Source organism: Pseudoliparis swirei, chromosome 20 (genome assembly GCF_029220125.1).
Source record: "Pseudoliparis swirei isolate HS2019 ecotype Mariana Trench chromosome 20, NWPU_hadal_v1, whole genome shotgun sequence".
NCBI lineage: Eukaryota > Metazoa > Chordata > Actinopteri > Perciformes > Liparidae > Pseudoliparis > Pseudoliparis swirei.
The window spans coordinates 14457227-14478649 of record NC_079407.1 but is presented as its reverse complement, the minus strand read 5'-3'; the positions used below and the strand labels follow the sequence as shown (position 1 = coordinate 14478649).

The 21423-nt window shown below is 40.8% G+C and overlaps 1 protein-coding gene across 6 annotated transcripts in view; it reads left to right on the top strand.

The window, feature by feature from the left end:
- tenm4 (teneurin transmembrane protein 4) overlaps positions 1 to 21423 on the top strand; it is a 146352-nt gene that overhangs the window by 13738 nt on the left and 111191 nt on the right. For all 6 annotated transcript variants that reach the window (XM_056441046.1, XM_056441052.1, XM_056441051.1 and 3 more), the window contains exons 2-3: positions 18845 to 19131; positions 20491 to 20763. In XM_056441046.1, coding sequence (XP_056297021.1) covers positions 18909 to 19131; positions 20491 to 20763 — 496 coding nt within the window. In that variant the 5' untranslated portion in view covers positions 18845 to 18908. The remainder of the gene's footprint in view (positions 1 to 18844; positions 19132 to 20490; positions 20764 to 21423) is intronic.

Sequence of the window (21423 nt, the reverse complement as noted above, 5' to 3'; positions counted from 1 at the left end):
CATCTTGCCGTTCCAGCATGTTCTGCCCAAAGCATGCACAGTGCACTACTTCACATTGTACTATAGTGTAATGCCACAGTACAGATGGGTGTGGTCAGAGATAGAACAGATGTCAGTACAGCTATGCATTTCCTTTATATACGATTCAGGGAAGTTGCTCTTCAAATATTAATATACCCCCGTCTTCAAGCTATAGCTGACAGCATCCATTGGTGTGCTGTGTCAGGTATTGTTTGAAGATGTTAACGAATCCTTAATTGTTTCTTTATCAATGAAAGAGTAGAGCTCCTGAATATTTCACATCTAATGTCATCATTTATTTATTTTGAACGCGCAGATTAATTGAACAACCTTTAGAGAGAAACCTATAATAAGCTAAGTACACTGCTGAAAGAAGTACTGAGCATAGAACCAGTTTGATGGTCCCCTGCTAAAAAGGCTGTGATCTTTTACACAATGCCGCCCTGTATTCTTGGATCAGAGAACTTCTTCTTGATTTCACGCTTAGCTTGCATTTTCAAAGATCCTACTTGCATGTTCAAGAGCATTGCTGCCGTTTGATATGTTGCACATGTGCACTGTTGAATAAGTAATGGGGTTGGCACGGAGTGCATGCGCTAACAGCGCAGATCAACAGAGTTGTCCGACGCGCTTCGAAACCCACTAGCTGTCCCAAGTGCCCCCACGGTCTTTTCAAGTTCAAAGCATCTGCATTAAATAGATTTGTGTAATATATAAAGCATGCATACATGCAACATCCTACATGATAAAGTGGTACAGCACAAGAGAAGCCCCATGTTACTCTGGTAAAAAGAGATGGCATACCAGGAGATGAGTAAATGGGAGTGAGCCGTGTCACTTAATGGTCATGCATGTACATCTAGCTTCCTTTTGTCTTACAATATACACAACCAGTCAGGCCAGCGTATGTCTGCTGTTAGGTAATCTGGCTGCTTTACGTGCTGACTATACTTTACTGGTGATCCCTCTTGATCTCAATTGTCTCCTAAATTGCACCGTTTTCATATTGAATCAATTGACAACTTCACTCTTTATTCAGCTGCTATTGTTTGAGGCTTTTCCAGCAGAACAGCAGGCTTCAGAGGCTGCCTGCTACCAACACATGTACAATAGAAGCTGATTTGAGAAGCACGCTGTCAAAATGCCGCACAGCAGGTAGAGGTGTAGACACAGGCCAGTAGTCTATAAGGCTTCTTTGTATTTGGGTTAGCTTAAGGTTGCGGAACTAAATCAACTGACTGTTTATTCAATTGTTTCTCTTAATTTGTGAATATATATACAAGTGGATTAAAACAGCTCTTTTATTTATTTATATATAGTTTTTTTAATTGAAGAGCTGTGGCACATCTCTGTCTCTCCCTCTTGCCCACTGTGCCACCCACACACTGCTACATCGCGTCTCTATTGCTCAGCTTCCCATTGTGCTATGCAGCGTTGTGTAAAATGAACAACTTGGTTGGTTGGAAATGCTTTTTGTTTTAAACCGGGGATTTTGCATTCCTCCAGCCTTGTTACATTTGGACCGTAACAGTGATTAGAAGCAAACATGGAAGTTATTAGTTTCTTGTGCCTGGGCCAACTGTTACCGGAACCAGGGCACATTCGCTATCCCCGCAATCCCCCCACCCCCGCAAAAAAAAATACTCTCAGTTTTCATCTGAATAGTGATGGTAATTGATGGCGATGGTTCTGATGTATGCAAATGAACATCGAGACAAAGAATGTCACCGTAATCACTTTGTGGCGACACGTTACACATAATGAAGTATTCCCTATTTTCAAATGTGTCACCTGCCAGTTAGTCTTTTTCACTTTAAATGTAAAACAGTCATCAAATAATATGTTATACAGGTCAAACAGGTTTGCATATAATGCACCATATCACCACAATAGTTCAGACAGACTCAGGTCATTGTTAGATTTATTTTAAAATCTTACTGAGTCTGGCAAATATGAGTTTTACCAATCAAGGCCTAAAGATAATGTGCACATAGTATAGTTTTGAAAGTAGTGGTGTAACGGAACACGGTTCGGCATGTAAGTGGACCGCAGATTAATTACAGTTTACCGTTAACCAACACAGTGTGAAATATAGTTTTACTGACGATCGTGGACATTTATGCTTTTCTAGTCGCCGATCTCTGATCAATATAAACAGACAATCTTTGTTTAAATTGACAGGAGCAGAGTTAGTAAGGTTAGCAGCATCGGAACGAAGGCTCCGTTCGGTTACATTATAATGTGTTTAAGCTCTGTTCTGTGAAAATGAGAATTGGGTCAATTCTAACATTATCATGACGTGTTTAAATGTAATCCTGGAAAATGTAGTGTGTGTGAGAAACTTAAATTAATCCAGTTGTTTGAAAGATTTGTTTTCACAGCAACATAAATAGATAGTAGAGACATACTATGAACTTTTTATAATATCTAGCAGCTTATTATACTGTACATCATTTAAACTACTTATTTTAATCCATGCAAATATCATCTTTTGCTTCATAATCATGTAAATTTGTGTTTTTATGAAGAAAAAAACACCATTATTTTCGATAACAAAGTAAAAGAGTAATATTTAGATTTTGTTATGGTTTACAGATGGATGGATGGAGCCTTTTTTCTTTTGTGCTGATCAGAACTGTGACTTTTATGATCCGTTGCACCACACATTTTTTACGTGTACCTTCTTTGTGAATCAATGTATTAGTGTGGGTTGAGTTATTAATTGATTTTTCTGCAGGGTCTGTGCTAATAAACGGGGAAAAGAGCGAACTGTAAGAGTGCTGGTGCAGTATGACTCAAAGCCATCACTCACACCTATATACAGTATACTTTCTATCCAAGCTCTTCCAGGCCAGCTCCTTATTGGCTGCAAATAGAGCTCTGCATGTGCCCGAGATGTTTATGTGTGTACGCCATATTACAAGCAGAAACATTGAAGGGGCTTATGTGATTGAGATCATGACCATGAAGGCTACTGTTGTGCTGAGTTAGAAGAACACGGAGAAAGGAAACCGCTTGACTCGTAGCAGGGATTATTTATTGCTGTCAGCTGAAAAGCTCATAACTCCTGTTTTAGTTATTTATTTGTATTTGTTAGCACCAGTTTAGTGTTGCTCTGTGGGTTGAGAACGGTCTATGGTCTAGTCCGCACATACAGAGGTATGGTTTGTTTTTTGTAAATATCGCTCTTTTTTCTATTCATTTTGATCTATTCTCCATGCAAAAGTGGTGTTTTAGATCAGTAAAAAACAGCTTTTATAAAACTCCAATTAAGAATTTGTAGACTCTGTTTTTTAAGCCTTAAAACAAAGTGCACAGCAACACAATAAAACATTTTCTATAATTACATATTTTCTTATGTACATCCATAGGATTTTTACCCACTGCAGTGAGACCGGTCTATAGCTGGGCGTGTTCCATCCATCCATCAATTTATCTGTAACCGCTTATCCTCCTCGGAGGGTCCAGGAGTGCTGTGGCAGCTGATCCCAGCTGACATTGGGCCAGAGGAAGGGTACAACCTGGACAAGTCTCCAGTCAATCACAGGGATGACACACAAGAGACAGACCGCCATTCTTTGATCCTCCGGTTTGAGCTGCCAGTTAAGGGCTGATGTCAACTACGTTCATTAATTTAACAATATTCTTTGAATATTTCAGACATATGACCAGAAAGAGAAATGCTGTTTTATCTGAGCTGTTTCTGCCAGCAAGGTCGAGTCTGATCTGTTCTCATATGACCTCCTGTTCATAAAAGATCTAGCTTGAATCTTCAGTAGCCCAGAACATCTCCTTGTGATGAAATTAAATCAATCATCACACTGAGATGGCTCAACTGTTTCTTAATAGTACAATATTATGCATTATTTAAAGTCAGTAAAAGGGCTAAAAACATGCTTAGTTTTTTTAAAACTATGAGCGTTTAATTCCTCCACATTGCCTGGAAAAGCCTCAGAAAATGGGAGCTGGATCAATGGTTTGTGGGTCTAAATAAGTAGCATCGTTATATGTGCAGAAAAGAGGAAAACAATTATTTATAAAAGTTTGTACTGGCCATATTAAACTTTATATTTACATATGTGTGGGATTGTGCTTAACACCCACAAGCAAACATGCATCTGTTGTTCGGTAAACTATGTTTACCGAACAACACATAGTTTACCGAACAATAAGAACAATGCATTCAGTGTCATGAATATTTACGAAAGAGTGTACATTGTATTATGTGAAGGCAGCACCAGTATCTCACCTCTATTACTCAATGTATTCATGCTGAGCTGTAGGAAGTATCTATTTTATTTCTTGAGTAGTTTTGGTCTGTATGGTGTGTGTGTGTGCGTGCCCTTTTTTTAAATATATGCGTGAGTGACGATCAGCTGATCCCATGAACAGATCTATTTGGATTCTTGATTTTCATGTGTTGTTAAAGGTCAAAGGTCTCTGACATTCTTGATTGCAATCAAGGTGTCAGAGAGGATGTCAAATGACAGCTATATGTTTCCTTTTGGTCACTGTTGGTGCTGAAACAATCATGAGAAACAAATATAATCTAGAAAAGGTTAATCCCTGCTTTGTCATTAAAATAAATCTGTGCATACAAGTACTGCAAGCATTTTCGTTTCAGATATCCAGCCTTTGAAACATGTAATTTTCTCCCTAATGCTCTTTCCTGTGCCTAACTTTTTCCTACATAGTTTTGATCCTTTATGAAAACAGATGTTGGGGCCCGGATTCATAATTACTTGACTTTGGAGCATTTCAGGTCTCGTGTAAAAACGGCTCGAGATACAAATATATAATTTAGGCAAGTTTCTCCAAAGGTGTTTTGCCTCACTGCTTTTTTCAGGACCGCGTCATTAGCTGTAACCGCCTTTTGAGCACAGTATAAACCTGCGGCCATGAGTTAGCCAGTGGAGAACGCTGATGTGCAGAAAAAGCACACGCAGTCAAACCAAGCAAGGAAAAGTTCTGATAACAACCTCCACCCCCGTTTTCAAAGATGCATCATGGGTCTGTGTTCCTTCCATATTTTCTGAGGAATTAGCAATGAGGCAGAGTGACGCGCGTACCATATCCTAGACAGTTGGATGACACGGTGAGTTGTTTTTCAGTCCGTTTAACCGGATGCAGCGCAGGAGAGCGACAGCTTTCTCTCCTGCTGTTGTGTTGAGGGGAAATACCCTCCAATGAGAATCTAAAGGAAACCCCTGCTTGTTTCCAAACGTGTTAAACACAGAGATGGTGTTAACATGCTTTGTTCCTACACTATTGCACAACCCCCTCCTCCACACACACACACACACACACACACACACACACACACACACACACACACACACACACACACACCCCTCCTCCACTACCATATCCAAACACTCCCCCTTTCAAAGTTGAGTAAACCTGCAGAGTAACAGCAGAGGAAGCTTGGCCCTGATTCAGTGCAGTGGAGGAGCCGGGGGGGCCCAAGGGACACTCAGGTTACCAGCATCGAATCCTGCAGTATTAGCAGGGCACAGTGAAATAACAGCCTGCCATCTGGAACCTATGTTAAAGCCATCCGAGCCTCGCAGCATTCAATCACACTGACCTCAATTAAGTGTTATTTGTTCAGTATTTTTATTCACCCCTTCCTTTGCCTCCAGTTCTCTCCGTCTCCTGTAGTAATGTATGCCTTGACGCACTGTGTCAGATCCGGAGTGATGGCTGGAGTTTCTTTTTTTTCCCCCGGGCCCTGGACTCAGAAAGAGCTTGGCCATTAAACTTTATGCAAGTCCACCTCATGAGAGGCTTCAGGAGAGAACTCCTCAAGTGCAGAGGGATGAAGGCTGGTCTTTGTGCTGTAAAGATGCTCCGTGGTATGCCGGGTTGAGAGTGGTGATTTTTTGGGAGGCCTCATGCTCATGCCCTCATGTGGTCTTTGTTGACCCCACTTAAACATGAGACAATGGGCACATGTGAGCAGATCTTCTTCTTTGAACCTTGGAACTCCACTCCTCCTTCAGTCTGAAGGGGACATTTGACAAAGCTATTTATAGTGATTGGGCAATGGGAACGTTTGTTGGGAACAGGTACTTTAAATAAAGTGAATATCCTCTAAACCACTGCTGAAAAATATCAATATTGGTGGATGTATGTTTAATATAAATACAAATACATTCTTCAGTTTGCATTGTATTTACTTTTCCAAATAAATGTTTAATTTATTTGAGTCTTGAGTTTAATTGATAACATTGGATTTAATGTATTTAACATAGAAATAAATATAAATATATATATAATTTGAAAACATTCATAATTTGTATTTGATTAAATAGCATTGGTTTTGATGGATTTGTTTTTTTAAAAACCAAACCAGAAAGTATTTTGGATTTGACTTGGACTTGATCTATTCTACATGTGAAGCAGTTTTGGTCACTGCTCTGATACGAGTTCAAATGCTGATTTTCCTGGGTTCTCACATTTTGAATTGGTCTCAGAGGCGACATTAAGCCTACAGTTATTACACTTTTGAAAAAAGTCAATTTTAATGGCAGTTCCTTCCCACTTAACTCCTCACAAATTGGATGTGGTCTTGAGTGGCAGCCGTCTTTCAGCAACGGTTAGGCTCCTTTCAAGCGAGTCAGAGAGTTGCCTGCACGAACACTTGCATCCAGCAGATTTCATCGTGTGGATGCGATTAGGAGCAGTTTCTCTCTATCGGGGTGTTAGACCATGGGGATTAATTTTTCAAAAATCATTTCTGAAAAGTGGATCTTTTGTTAGAAATTTCTCAGAAAATATAGAGAACATATATTTTATATATATATATATATATTATAGTTCAGGAAGAAGACAACCAAACAGGCAATGCTTTGGTGTGAAACTGAGTTCGTAAATGATATCCTCCTTTCATCTCTGCTTCGCTCGTTGTGTTACCAAACTAATCTGTCGATTTGATATCTTGAGTAAGAGAACAGCCTGAATAAAATATGTAAACAAATATGTTTTGAAAAAAACATACATTTTAAAAAAGTCATTGAAAGCCTTTTGTCAAGATTTCCATGGTGCATTTAAATGTCTTGAATCCAGGCAGAATGAACATGAAACACGAGAACACACTAAACTGCACATAATGTAACAGCAGCCGTGGTTTACTGAGGATTGAGCTCTTCCACCTTGTACATGAAGTAATGTTATTAATTAGATGTTTTTCTACGTCGCAGCAACTACCAACATTATGCATAACCTTTTAGTGAGACTTTATGCTTTTTAGGTTTCATGCTTTCTCACTTATGACAAATGTATTGTGAATAGCCTGAAACTAAAGGACAGATGAAGCTTAGGTTAGGGGGAGAAAATTATGCGGCTATCCTAATGGCATGCAGATAAAGAGAGGGGATTATTGGTAGTGCAGTCCATGAAAACATTATATACATTTTTTTACTTGATAACCGCGCCAAACTGTTTATATTATACTTTTGCGTCTTTATTTCTGTCAAGCACGAGTGATGGTTCTAACAGCGTCCGTCACCTGTTCCACAGTCAAAACACATTCGCCAAGTCCGATAGAAGTAACAGACAGCGAGCCTCTCTCTTATCGGTATTTACCTTTTGTGATGAGTGAGCACTGGTCAAAAAGAATTGCGTTGTGCAAGTCGGGTGCCAGAGATGCCAAGCAGATAGAGGCTGCACGACTGGCGTTTTGAATCCCCGACTAAATATCCCCTGCTATCAGTGACAGGCATCAACAGGAGAGTAAAGCTTTTAATGGCTGCAGAGATACATCTCAGAGGAATTCCCAAACAGGTGACCCAGGAGGCTGCGGGTGGCTTCTGAGTCCGCTGTCATTTCGTATTGCTCTCTGTTTGCACACCAGGCACTGGACGCCAGAACTACTCAAAGACAGAGGATGTACATTTCTATCCTGAAAAACGTAGTCAAAACGTACCTACACTTTTACAATTTCAAATGGAAGGGTGAGTTTCTCTTAGCCTATGTTTTTAGCGTATCCCAAAGAAGTATTTTGTCTCTGAAAGCAGTTCACTTGGTTAATAGATCCATTAAGCAGCATGGTGTGAGTGTAGTGCGGCTGCTTCGTGGAGCGCAGGGCGACATGTTAATTCTGGGTAATTTATTACCCTGGGTGTTGCCGGGCGAAGGCGCTCCTGACAAATCCAGTCTCGCTGGGGTAAGTCCGCAGCCAAGCTTCTGCGGCCATCGCTTGCCTGGCGGAGGCTACAGCATTCGCCGCTCACATCCGCTGATGCAAGAATGATGTAAAGCCCTCGGTGCAGGGAAACAACAGTTTGCGTAGCCTGGCATTATATCAGATGGGCAGGGCGGTCTTTGAAGGTAGGAGGCTAAAAGCCCACCTGTGGAGAGGGAGAGGGTAATCAAATTTCCCCCCTCAGTGTTATGGGCACTCGCTGGCTCTCATATGGTTTTTATTTATGGAAGTATCCTTTTCTGTCTAGGGCCGAGCCCTGATTAGATCATGGATGCTGATTGTGGCCTGGAGCTGTGGTGATCAATCCTAATTTACTTGGAGAATTACATTTATACATAGGAGGATGCAGTGCCGTGCCCTGATAGATGAAAGGGCATTTCCCTCTTGTGCATCAACAATCAAGATGACAGGGTCAGTGAATTTAAAAAAAGAGAAGACATCTCTGATTTTGTTTCGTCGGGTGTTTTCGTAACATGTTACATTGGGGATTTCAACGGGGAATAAAAGCTGCACTAAAGACTGCCAGTTGATAAGCCGGAAACATAAATTGCGTTTGTGAATAAGCTTCGGCGCTGTCGAATGTGCAGCCATCGGGATCAGAGAGTGCAGACCTCGGGTGCTTCAGAGGCAGAGGAAAGGGGATTGGGCAGGTCAACACTGCACTGCCGAGCTACCCGGCAGCCTTTTGATGTCATAATCGGTTAGGGGTGAATCGGCATACACCAACTCTCAGTGCCCCAGGAGCTCCTCGCAGGGTTTTTGTCTGAACTGTCGCACTGAAAGGATGGCAGAATTAATTTTCATTCGGTTTTCTCCACAGAAGGGGTTTCTTTTCTTTTCTCTTCTTTTGTAAAATGGTGATGTTGTGATGCTCTGTGTGTTCAGAGGAGGCCACTGCAGCAGCCACGCCTGCTCGACATCTTTTTACAGCCGGAGCTGTCGTCCAATCGATGATAAAGCTACAGAGTGATTAGCCCCACCCAGAGGCTGCTGAGATGGGAGAGGTGGGAGGTGTGTGGTTGTCAAAGCACGGCTTGCAGAGATGACTCAGTTAGGCACTTAGATTAAGATCATTACCATGCAGGAACCCTTCGTCTAGCTTTGCTGTGTGTGCTGATTCTTTACTGTTGATATTCAACAGCCACTGTTTTTTATTGTCTCTTACAGCAGAGCTGTGCTTGCTGCTTGTTGTGCATGTGCATCAGGTCATCACGCGGTCCCCGTCTTCATACAGCCCACCTAGTTAGCGAAGCCCAGATAAGATCCATATTATTGCTGTTGTAGGGAAACTTAATTAGACCAGTTGATGTGATTGATTGGAAAATACAGCGCCCCTCACTGTTTGGTAGTTTACTTTGATCAAGGGGGGGTTGGGAGGGCTGGGTGATTATGATCTGTTTTTTGGTTTGTGTGCATAGGAATCAATAAATCATCGTACTGCACTGTGTTTCCTGCATCTTAGACTTGATTGGCCCATGCGGTGCGCGGCAGAAATAGGATTTTATTGGAAAGTCAACAGCTAAGCTACTAAACTGTATATAGTCGCATTTCCACCAAGAAGTTCCTTTTTATTTCAAGGAACTTAAAGGTCCCTCCAGCCCATTGTTGTCTCCAAAGCATAGCAGACTGACGAGGTCTGCTAGTGGTCCAAGGAAACAAACACACCCTGCAGACTGCAGTGAAGTGTGCTCGCCTGTTGTCTAAAGATGTTGAACCCCCCCCCCCCCAAAACCTTGTTCATTTCTCACTGCTGCCCAATATCCAGTATTTATTGATACATGTTGAATGAAATGTTTATTTATTTGTCCTTTTAGAAACTAACCGCCATTGAAAACATCAGAAAGTCACCATGTTTTCCCCCTCATGCACATCCCCGCCGCGCTGTCTTCCTCTATTCTACCACTCGCCCTCTCAGAACACTCACGTGATCCATCTTTTTCTTTAAGGTTTTTTTATGAGCCCAACTTTACTTGTTAGCAAACAAAGGGAAATGCTTTCCCCTCAACCTAGAACTGTCCCTAAATCAATACTAAAGTACTGTTTTGTAAGTGGTACATGATTTAAAGCAACCAAGTTGTGTCTGTTTTAGAAAAAAGTTCCTGCAGTCCAAAATGAAGCTCATGGTACAATAACAATAACAAATTCTCCCATGAAAATCCAGCAAGGATTTCTAAGAGAAGGAAAGTTGAAAGGAAATGGCTGGTTTTCTCCTGAGCTATAACTCCTGCCTATAACATCAGTGATGGATGGTTGAAAGACCTTATTAAATCTGGGATCTTTGCAGTGGACCTACACGAGAACCGTATTGTGGCATTCTAAGGAGCCCCATAGTGAGGGGATGGTAATTGGTATCCTGCAGGACAGCACTATCTCAGTCTCTTTGAGGGGAGTTCCTCGACTCAGGGCTGATCCTCAAGAGCCACACAGTTGCCATGTATTGTCTTTGTCCTCATAACCTGGCACACAGGGAAAGATCGATAGATAGATATATACTTTATTAATCCCCAAGGGGAAATTAGTTCTCTGCATTTAACCCATCCTTAGTTATTAAGGAGCAGTGGGCTGCAGTGATGCGCCCGGGAAGCAACTGGGGGTTCAGTGCCTTGCTCAAGGACACTTCGACTTGCAACTAATGGGGAGAGCCGGGATCGAACCGACAACCTTGGGGTTGCAGGACAACCCCCTTACCCCACTGAGCTACAGCCGCCCCAAAAGTGGTGGGGGATTTCCACCGGACATCTCGATGGGGGGATTCATGGAAGAAAAGCTTGTATGTGAAGATCTGATTACAAGCGGACAGCTCTAAATACAGGTGTGTATACAAGGCTTTGAGGACACATTCAGATCCAAGAGGTTGGAGCTGCTTTTGGAGGAATTTAGAGATGCCTGTTGTGCATTTTGATTACAGACTGCGTCTGTAGTCAGTGATTTACATGGTTGTTTGCATATTGGGCAGGGATGTCAAATCCAGAGACAAGTGGTCACTTGAGACACATTTGTCATGCCGTGAGTCAACTGGAACCTGACTTGACTGTCTGGGTTTACACGACAGACTCTTTGATTTGGTTAAGCTCTTTTACTGTTCTTCCCTCTCTTCTTTTTTCTTTGTTCTCCTCTGTGTAATCATCTGTGATTGACACCATCTCTAGTTGGATTAGTCGGTGGATGATTTATTGTGGGCAGCTGTAGCTCAGTGGGGTAAGGGGGTCGTCCTGCAACCCCAAGGTTGTCGGTTCGATCCCGGCTCTCCCCATTAGTTGCAAGTCGAAGTGTCCTTGAGCAAGGCACTGAACCCCCAGTTGCTTCCCGGGCGCATCACTGCAGCCCACTGCTCCTTAATAACTAAGGATGGGTTAAATGCAGAGAACTAATTTCCCCTTGGGGATTAATAATCTATCTATTTCTATCTTTCTTTGAATATCTGCGTATCAACTAAATGTTTACGAAATATGTTTTTCATAGCAGAATTAATCACACTTACGTCATTGTGTTACTCTGCTAACTGTTTATCAGGCACCATGTTTGGATCCAATAATCTGGAGGATCATTAGTGGCATTAAGCTGTGATAACATCACTGACTCATTTTGTAAATATTGTATTTTCCAATAAACTGCACACATTTATATTCATCATTTGAATACAATGACAACAACATGGAACTTACCTGCTTTCATTTTGATTTATTTAGAGTCTTTTAAATGACCTTGGCAGCCTATCAGGGTAAAATGAAAAACGAATTTACAACAACACATTTGCTTTCACCTTTTTTGCATCTTCTGTTAAGTGGCAACATCCATTTCTTGAATATCTGAGGTCAATTCAAACCAAGTCTTTACAATACAACTAGGTCTGTTATAATGAGTACCATTGAAGCCCTATGAAGGTAAATTACTGTTTTTATATGCTAAGCCAAATGAAATTGGTCACATGACATTAAAAAAAATCCCTTGACATCTACGGAGCACAGTTTGTGCTTTCATACATGTTTGTCAGAGGATTATTTCAAAAGGTAAGTTACAGTAAGAAGAAAGTGGGAACTGGGAAAGAGGATTGTGTGGTGATGGTTTACCTCCATATTACAGAAACACATAAATAAAACATACAACACACGTTTGAGCTCACTAACTTTTCTGGGGAAAGGCATTGGTGTATAATCACTATTATTGCGTTTGATTATTCTGCAAATATTTTTGTATTTGTCCCTATCAAATGAACATGAAATGAAATGAACCTGCCAGCAAGACAATTTAATGTGGAATTACAAGTATTGAAATCCTGTTTGTTTACAGTCAGACACTGATGGTCATGCAGTGACCAACATATAATACTTCTCAAATCGAGTTCCTCAGTTGATCCATACTACAGCTGCAACATTGCTCAATTGTTTTAGTGATCAAGAGCCAAATGAGAGCACCGTTCAGCTAAAGCAGTCCATACAATTATGAATCTGTTTCTTCTAAAATCTGTTCTAATAGCTTAGTCATACATTTGGAATTGTATTTATCTGTGCCCAGCCACTTTTGCCAAATAGCAGAGGACCTCCAATATAGTGAACGCTTAAATTATCACCTGAGAGATGTCTGTTGAATGTGTTGCTAACTGTTACAGGACACTGAGGCATGCCAGCTGATCTTGGAGCAGAGGTCAAAATGAAATTGTGTGAAAGCAATCTATGTGCTGTTAACGCGTTGGCTTTTACTAATATTTTGTTTTCTGTTCTTATCCTCGCCATCCACGCTCCCCATGTTTTTGAGGGTTATGTTATCATACGTAACTCTAGCAGTTACTTTCAATTATTTTGAATTTGTTTGAATTTTTCATCTGAAAAGACCCCGAGATATGTGTCTCTGTGGTTTCTGCCTCCGATCCAAATACAGTGGAAGTAGACGTGTTTTTGTTTGTGGACCTATTTGTGTCACTGACCTTGCTGTCGGCAGTTCCAATGAAAACTGTTGACACACAGGTCTGTTGATTATTCAGATCAAGGAGGACCTTTCATTCCAAGGAGATGCTGCTGTTCATTCTTTTTAAATAGATGTCACATGCGTAGCTTAGATGTGTGCAAGACGGCACGGAGAAGCAACTGATGATGCATTTTATAAATACATTTTATAAATAAAATGCATCATCACTGTTCTTTCAAAACTACAGCTGCCGAAGAGGTTAGCATAGATGCTACAATGGTATCGGTTATATTGGAACTGGAGAGTGGAACGAAATTGGATGAGTCTATTCTCGATAGAAAATATGTTTTCGCTCTTTCCCAAACTCTTCAGAGCTTGATTTACAGATAATTCATCCAATCATCCAAGTATTTTTTGAAAGTGCCTGCTTCTTTCCAAACAGTTTCCAATGACTGCTTCTCAGATGTTCCTGCCTAATAAGCCATCTGGTGGGCCAGGTTAATTGTATTAAGGGTAGTGACTGAAATCTCAAAGCCAAATCTACATACAGTGAGAAAAAGGACTGTTGTAATTCAAGGGAACCAACCCACAGGGTTCGAGAATGGCACGTAAAATATCCTTTGTTCAGAGCATCATTTATTTTCTGCATTCGGTCTCAGAGACCCTCCTCGGGCTACAGCTGCAGACCCCGGACATTTGTAACAGAAAGTTTGACAGTTGCAAGTTTACCCTCAGTTGATTATTGCTTCGCTGGTATTAGGCTTAGTACTGCGGGCCGGACGATAAATCAAACTCAGGCCTTTGCAGGATAATGTGAACATTAATTGTAGACTAATGAGAGAAAGGTCACCACTCTGATGACCTCCACACTCAGCAGCCATGCTTGGGAACAGAAGCACTTTAGTCTAGTGGAGAGGTCCTCAGTTAAAACCTGCATGGACCTCACATTCATTCGTTGTCCCAGTTGTTTAACAGCACTATAGTGAACCTTCAGAGTGCACGTTACTTATTCCTATTAATTCAGATTTGGATCTGTCGCTTCTCGAATATGTGGCTTAGCTTTGGATCATTCCTCCCCTGCTAGCCCGCTGCTACACCCATGCTGCAGTGTCAAGCTGGCAAAGCACACACATGTATTTCCTTGTGGTTTAGCAGCAATATTGATAAGAGGTAATTTCAGCCTGACACAGCACTGCTAACATTTTGCTGCATTGGGCCAAGGCCGGGGACGTACATCAATGCAGAAAGTGAATAAATTGACTGCTTCTCCCTGTTATTTACCGGCCGGATTTAAAGGCATTATTCCATCGCCTTCTCCCTCTGTCAGGAGTAAACCTTGAATTGCTTAGAGTGATTAGTAGCAGGGAGTGTGCTGCAGCAGCGGTCCCAGGCTACTTTTGTTTATATTAAGGCTTTTACGCATTCTGTTTTATTCACTGGCGGGGCTTGCTGTTGATCCAGGAAGCAGGCGACTGCTCCCCTCCCCATCTGCCTCCGCACTACAGAATTCAGATCTGTTTGGCGAGCATTTCAGCCCCTCCACCCCCTCCAGCCTAGTCTTTTCCCCTCTGTTGAAAACACACCTTTCTGTTGACCGAGGAGGCTTTTCTATAGAGCCCAGGCATGTGAAAGATTTCCAGAAAAAAAGTAAGTGGTGCCTGTGTGGAGCTTTCCTTGCTCTCAATAGACCCCGTAGACAATGTTCTTGATATCTGCCCAAATGTCCCCTCTGTTGCACTACAGGCTGCTTTTGTGTGTAGATGTCTGTCTGCAGTGTTGTGAGCTGTCATTAATCCTTCGCCTGTGACAAGGCTGGTTAGGGAAAACAACAACCAGAAAGATAGCAAACCAAAAGGTTTTCACTTGATTTTATGTATATACAACATATAAATATATAACTATATATATATAAAACTATATATATATATATATCCTCTGTAAATTATGATTTGGGTTGGATCTATTAACCAATGTTAACATTTTGTATGCTTATTATTATTATTATTATTATAACAATTTCGTTTAGGTCTTCTTGAGCTTGAATATTCAGCTCATGCACTGTAGCATATATCAGCAGTCGTTTGTCTAAAAATGTCATCGCTAATCAGTGACACATTATGTCTCAATCTTTGTGATAATTACTTAGTATTATTACTAATCACTAAGTGATTTCACAGACAAGTAATCTCTAGTCATTTCAGATTATAAACAATGTGCATGTGTGTTCCTAAGTCTGATTCCCGTGTTGCCTTTGAATGTTCGGTGGTGTTTCGTCCTGAATTTTGCACGAAGAATCTACGACGTGTAAAAAGCAGCGAGCAGTTAATTATCATGAAACAGGGTTGTGCGCAGAGAGAAGCCAAGATTTATATGCAGCAGTACTGAATAGCAATCCTTAGCATACTGCTAATTGTTTGATGGATAGTACGGAGCAATTTGCATTTATATTGTACCCCAAACGCCGCCCCCGTATTTAGATCCCATATTTAACTAACTCCTGACACTGGAGCAATGGTCACGACGACCTGCCAGGTAAACACCTCAAGTGTTTACACTTGAGCTTTTGTAACCCGCCGTGTGAACTGGTGGGTGGATTGTTTGATGGGTTGGTTTAAGTTTTCATCCTACACACATTTATACGACTTTAAAAATGTCCTCTTGAAAACACAATTTGTTTTTAGGGAGTTAAGAAGTGCTGATTATCCAGAACTAATTAAATACAATCAGGAAAAAAACCTGCTTGGCAGGGTCACGCTTGGTCAGACTTTATACAAATCATTTGGACAACAAGCATGAATAGTAGATCTAGAATTGTTTGTGGATATGCAAAGATCTCCAATGAGTCTATATGTACAGATGATTACATTTTTAACACAAAATAGTCATGTCAGTAAGAACTATGGGAGATTAGTTTTCACTTCAGCGGCATAAGCTCGGCCTTTGTTCCAGTATACTGGACTGGTTTTAATCTTTGATCATAGGTTGATCACAGTCAACTTTCAGACAGCCGTGGACCTATTCAGAACATTAATTGACTGACCATGATTTATTCTGAGCTGGTGGGACACACTATAAAAGCCTTAAGGTGCAGACTAGTTCAGATGATAACTTCTACCATGGCTCCTTCTCTGAGGTTATTCAAACGTTGACACAAAGACTGCGTTTCCACGGTTGTTGATCATGTTTTTCATAATGTTTGAATCTGCAGTCCTTCCCTCCAGGTCATTGCTCAATGCTCCCAGCGACACTTTCTCTGCACAATCACATAATGACTCTGATTAAAGCATCTCTACATTTCCTTTTCAACCACACAGCCACCTAACTCCAGACTGTCCGCTTGTAGACAACGCAATTGAAAAATGTAGTGTGTGCAATTGTTTAAAAAGGGGAAACAGAGCATCCATCATTTCTTTTGTCAATCCAAAGAGACCTCAATTGATTTTGGATCACTGCATAGATATGCAGTAAGCTTCTTTTTGGCAGCGCTCATGCTCTGCAGCCAGAGAGGAACTTGCTCTTTGAATTAAAAGCTGGGGATTGTTATCTTTGGTTTCTTAGATTTTAATCCAATGGCAGTCATTTTTCACTGGTCTTTGGAAATAACTTCTCCCACTGAGTCTTTGTGAATGCATCGTCATTAGTCTTCTACTTCAAGCTTTTCTGGCTACTTTTGTCAGTTCCTTGTTCCTTCCTATGAGATGATAATAACACTTAAACTATAGTCTTCTAATCAATTCCTACTGTTGATACATCTTGGTTAAATAAAACCTTCTGTTTGGGAAGGTGATAATGAGTTTCTTTTGTTTTGGAAACACAACAATAACACCAGAATGAGATGTAGCCTATTTTTGGAGAACAACACTTTAGATTTAAAGTAAGCTTTGCATTAAAAGATTCTGACAGTTGCCTACACATGAGGGTTTATACGCTTCGATGACCTACCATTTGCGTCCCATATCATCATTTTTGTTTGCCTATTTTTGTTTAAAAAACCAACAAAAAACCTGCAAGTTTCCCATGGCCTCAAAGGTACGTCTCGTGGCATCCCAGACGATTAATAATGTGGAGAGAGGGCACTGCAGAAGAGAGATGGCCGAAGGACTGAGCCCAGCTCTTTAGAAACAAAAACAATGCACTTTGCAAACCATTCTTGAAACTTTAGAAAGCGGATTGTTCTCCGCTCTCTTGTATTTGCATAGATAGCATCAAGGGTCCCGAGCAAAAAGGTAAAAACTAGCAACCCATACAAGCTGCATCTGAAATCTTGGGAGCAGCTGAAGTGTCCTTGCAAAGTGCCCCCCACCCCCCACCCCCACCCCCCATGTGGCGGAGGACCTGGCGTTGAGGCCCCAAGTCATTAATCACCAGGATCTTTTCAGCTGTCAATACATACAAAAAGAAAAACCCCCAAACCAAACAATGGTGTCATCAGTAAAGTTTCTTTTTCAGCAGGGGCAAATATAGTTCACATGGGATTATTGTTTATTGTTCTGTCCGGCATAAATCTCATACAGTATTCATAAAGAGCTTATCTGACCAACACAGGCATATTGTCAGTAACAATATTTAATCAAATAGCTGGTGTCTCTTATCCAGTGACTTGCAAGTGTTATTGACGGAGAATCCTGCAACAAGAATGATAACGTTTTCAGTTTATGTAATTTAATTCTGGCGGACATATATATTATATTTCTGCAGTATCTGACTCAATAATTCCCTGAGTTCAGTAATTGAGCTTCAAAGTACACATTGGCCAAGCCCTTAGCCTTAATCAATTAATTGACGTTTGGTGGTCCGACTCGATAACTTTAAACCATGTGGTCTCTTCCAATGAGCTGTTTGCAAGCCACTGTCACTTATATATTTAAATATTACACATTTATTTTATATAATGGTGCACCTTAAACAGCAGTTTTATTTTTCCTTCTTCTCTGTTTTCCCTTTTTAAATTAGAGAATAATTATACATTAAAACCCCCCAAAATTCGATTTTAGAATATTACATTTATTTTATAGAATGCTTTTTTATTTTACTTTACTCTTCATATTTGGTCCTTCAAGGCAAGAAAATGAAAGAGCTGAATGCTAACATTCCCTCTCCCTATTGATATTGCACTCGGTGTGCTATTTGACAGTTGTGGTTTTATGTTTCAGATTGTAATCATCTCTGCTGGTTTGGTGTAGTCCTAGATTTGCTCCTTCGTTTTCAACTCGTGATGATTTGTAGCTTATAAACAACACAATTCATGGAAGGACACCTCCCACTTGTACAGATGCTGGAGGCTCTGCGTTTCTATACGGCACATGAAATAGAAAATTTGTGGGAGACTTGCACCGTAAACTTTATAGGTGCAAGATTTGTTGTGCCATATTTTATTATATCAAATGCGGGTGGTTCTTCGTGCTCTCCTTGTGTGTGCTGAGCCATGCATACTCTGATGCTTGGAAACAAGCATTTGCATTTTATTTATCTCCGCAGTTACTTGGCTGTGTGTGTGTGTGTGTGTATGTGTGTGTGTGTGTGTGTGGATAGTATCAGATCTGGTTGTTTTTTTACATAAACTGGCGTTACACCTCTAAAAATCCCATTAATCATTGTTGCAAGTAATTATATGTTTGCTGATTTGAAGGTTACATTAAATAAAGATAAGAAACATCGTGTCATACATCAGCTCTCCTCATCATCTTTTGTTTGCGTTTTCTCTCTCCGCAGAATCACTCAAACTAAACTGGCAGTCTAACCCACATTTGGTGTTGAAAACAGTGCGGAAGCAGCCATGGAAGTGAAGGAACGCAGACCCTACCGCTCCCTCACCGCCAGGCAGGACACGGAGCGCCGGTACACCAGCTCCTCTGCAGACAGTGAGGACGGCAAACCCAACCCCAAATCCTACAGCTCAAGCGAAACACTCAAGGCCTTCGACCATGACTCCAGGACGGCCTACGGGAGCCGCGTCAAGGAAATGGTTCATCACGAAGTGGACGAGTTCAACCGGCAAGGTCGGCCTCAATGTTATGTAATACTGAGCCATTACGTCGTTGATACAAACACGGTGTGTGTGTGTATATACGTTTTTATTGTAGCAGTGCTCAAAGCCTGTTATCAGGTTCCGGGTGCGTTAGTGCCTGTTCTCAATATGAGAATATTAGAGTCTCATTCCGTCGTGGCAGAGGTCGCTCCGCACAGTTTAACAGAGGTGTCAGGGGATTGAACTGAACATGCCGGTGTTAAAAACTGCATGGAAGACATGCATGCCTTTACCTGCTCTTTCAAATGTATACAATATTGATCATTATAATTCAAACTAGAACGGGCACTCGGTAAAGCGCATACCTTCGCATATCACAAGATTGGGCATTGAATTATGAACATTTTGGCATTAGTTGCATGCCAATTGGACAAAATGTATCGTGCTATGGTAAAAAAAAGATTTTGACCTTTCCATGACCTTGACCTTTGACCCGATTGATCCCAAAATCTAATCAAATGGTCCCCGGATAATAACCAATCATCCCACCAAATTCCATGTGATTCAAGAAGATTTGACCTGTTCATGACCTTTGACCTTGACCTTTGACCCGATCGATCCCAAAATCTAATCAACTGGTCCCCGGATAATAAACAATCATCCCACCAAATTGCATGCGATTCGGTTCAATACTTTTTGAGTTTTGCGAATAACACGCATACAAATAAATAAATAAATAAATACACGGCGATCAAAACATAACCTTCCGGCATTTTCAATGCGAAGGTAACCAGATGTGATGGCACTGTCGAGGTAGCCTAAGATCAAACTGAAGAATTGATCATAAATGCAGAGGCCATTTGTGCTGCTCTAATGGAAAGAAACAAAACTCATTGTGTGTCTTTAATTTATGTATTTTATGTTCATTGGTTACAGGATCTAAATTCCCCTGGCTTGCTGAGATCATTTTAAATACCTTGGTAGAGAAGAAATAGAAGAAAGACATCTTGATTTTCAAATACACAATTTAAAGACTTAAAAGCAGTCAATTTATCATTTGAAAACTGATGTTTATGAACAAAAGATGAATGCAAAACACCATTTGTATTTACTGTCAAGCCCCAAATATGATTTTCATATATTCCCTCTCTGGCGACTCCTCATGGTTGGAAGATGGAGATGAAGGTTGTCAAAGCAACATGTTGGAAGATGCTATAATCCCACATCTTGCATATAGTGGTTTAAATATGAAACATATCTGCATGGAGCTGCATTTCTTGCGGAACCTTTGCTTTAAAATATTTTCTCCACCTCTCAAGGCAAGGACGTTGCTGTCATTTTTTTCCTTCCTGTAATGAATCCTTTTCTTGTATTTATTGGTTTGCTGCAGGGGCAGACTTTTCCCTTCGAAACCTGGGCTTTGGAGAGGCCCTCCCATCGCACGTAGCCACGTACAGGACTGACATGGGGATGCCAAACCGCGAGTACTCAGTCAGCGTGGGCTCAGATGCAGACACTGAGACGGACGGCATCATGTCGCCGGAGCACGCGGTCAGATTATGGGGCCGCAGCAACATCAAGTCAGGCCGCAGCTCATGCCTCTCCAGCAGGGCCAACTCCAATCTCACTCTCACTGACACTGAGCACGAGAACACAGAGAACGGTAGGGCACTTTTCTCTTTTACTAGACCATATTTATACTTGGCAAGCTGCTGTTGTCTTTTTTTCTTCTTCATGTGGATTTGATTTTCTATGACTAAATGGAATCGAGTTGTGTTCATCTTTTGAAACATGTTTCTGCACACTGATGCATAATTAGATGTTGACATGATCTTTGAGACAACAACAAACACAAGGCTGTTCTGCATTGTACAGTCTAGGACGACATCTCGATTATGATCGTTTGGATTTGTTGTGTTTTTGACAATGCAAGACATGAAACCATAGAGCCACAAGATGGGTTGTCTTTTTAAATGTCTTGGTGCACTATTTCAGTATGACCAAGCTGAAGTTGACATTTGGATTAAGCTATTTAAATCTCTGTTATGATTTTTTCTAGAGATGCACCGTTACCATTATTGGATATTGGGCCGATATTGACTCAAATAGCTGTATCATATATCGGCGCCAATAGCACCAATCTATTCAATCCTCTATCCACATATCATTTACATTATTACTGGAATTTTAATTCCTGTTCATTTTGAAGATTTTAATTTCCAAGTTGCTTGTGCACCATTTATTATTTTAATAATAAATACAAATTCAATAAATGAATCTATTTATATATTTGTTTAATTAAGATAACAATGTGTAAATCAAG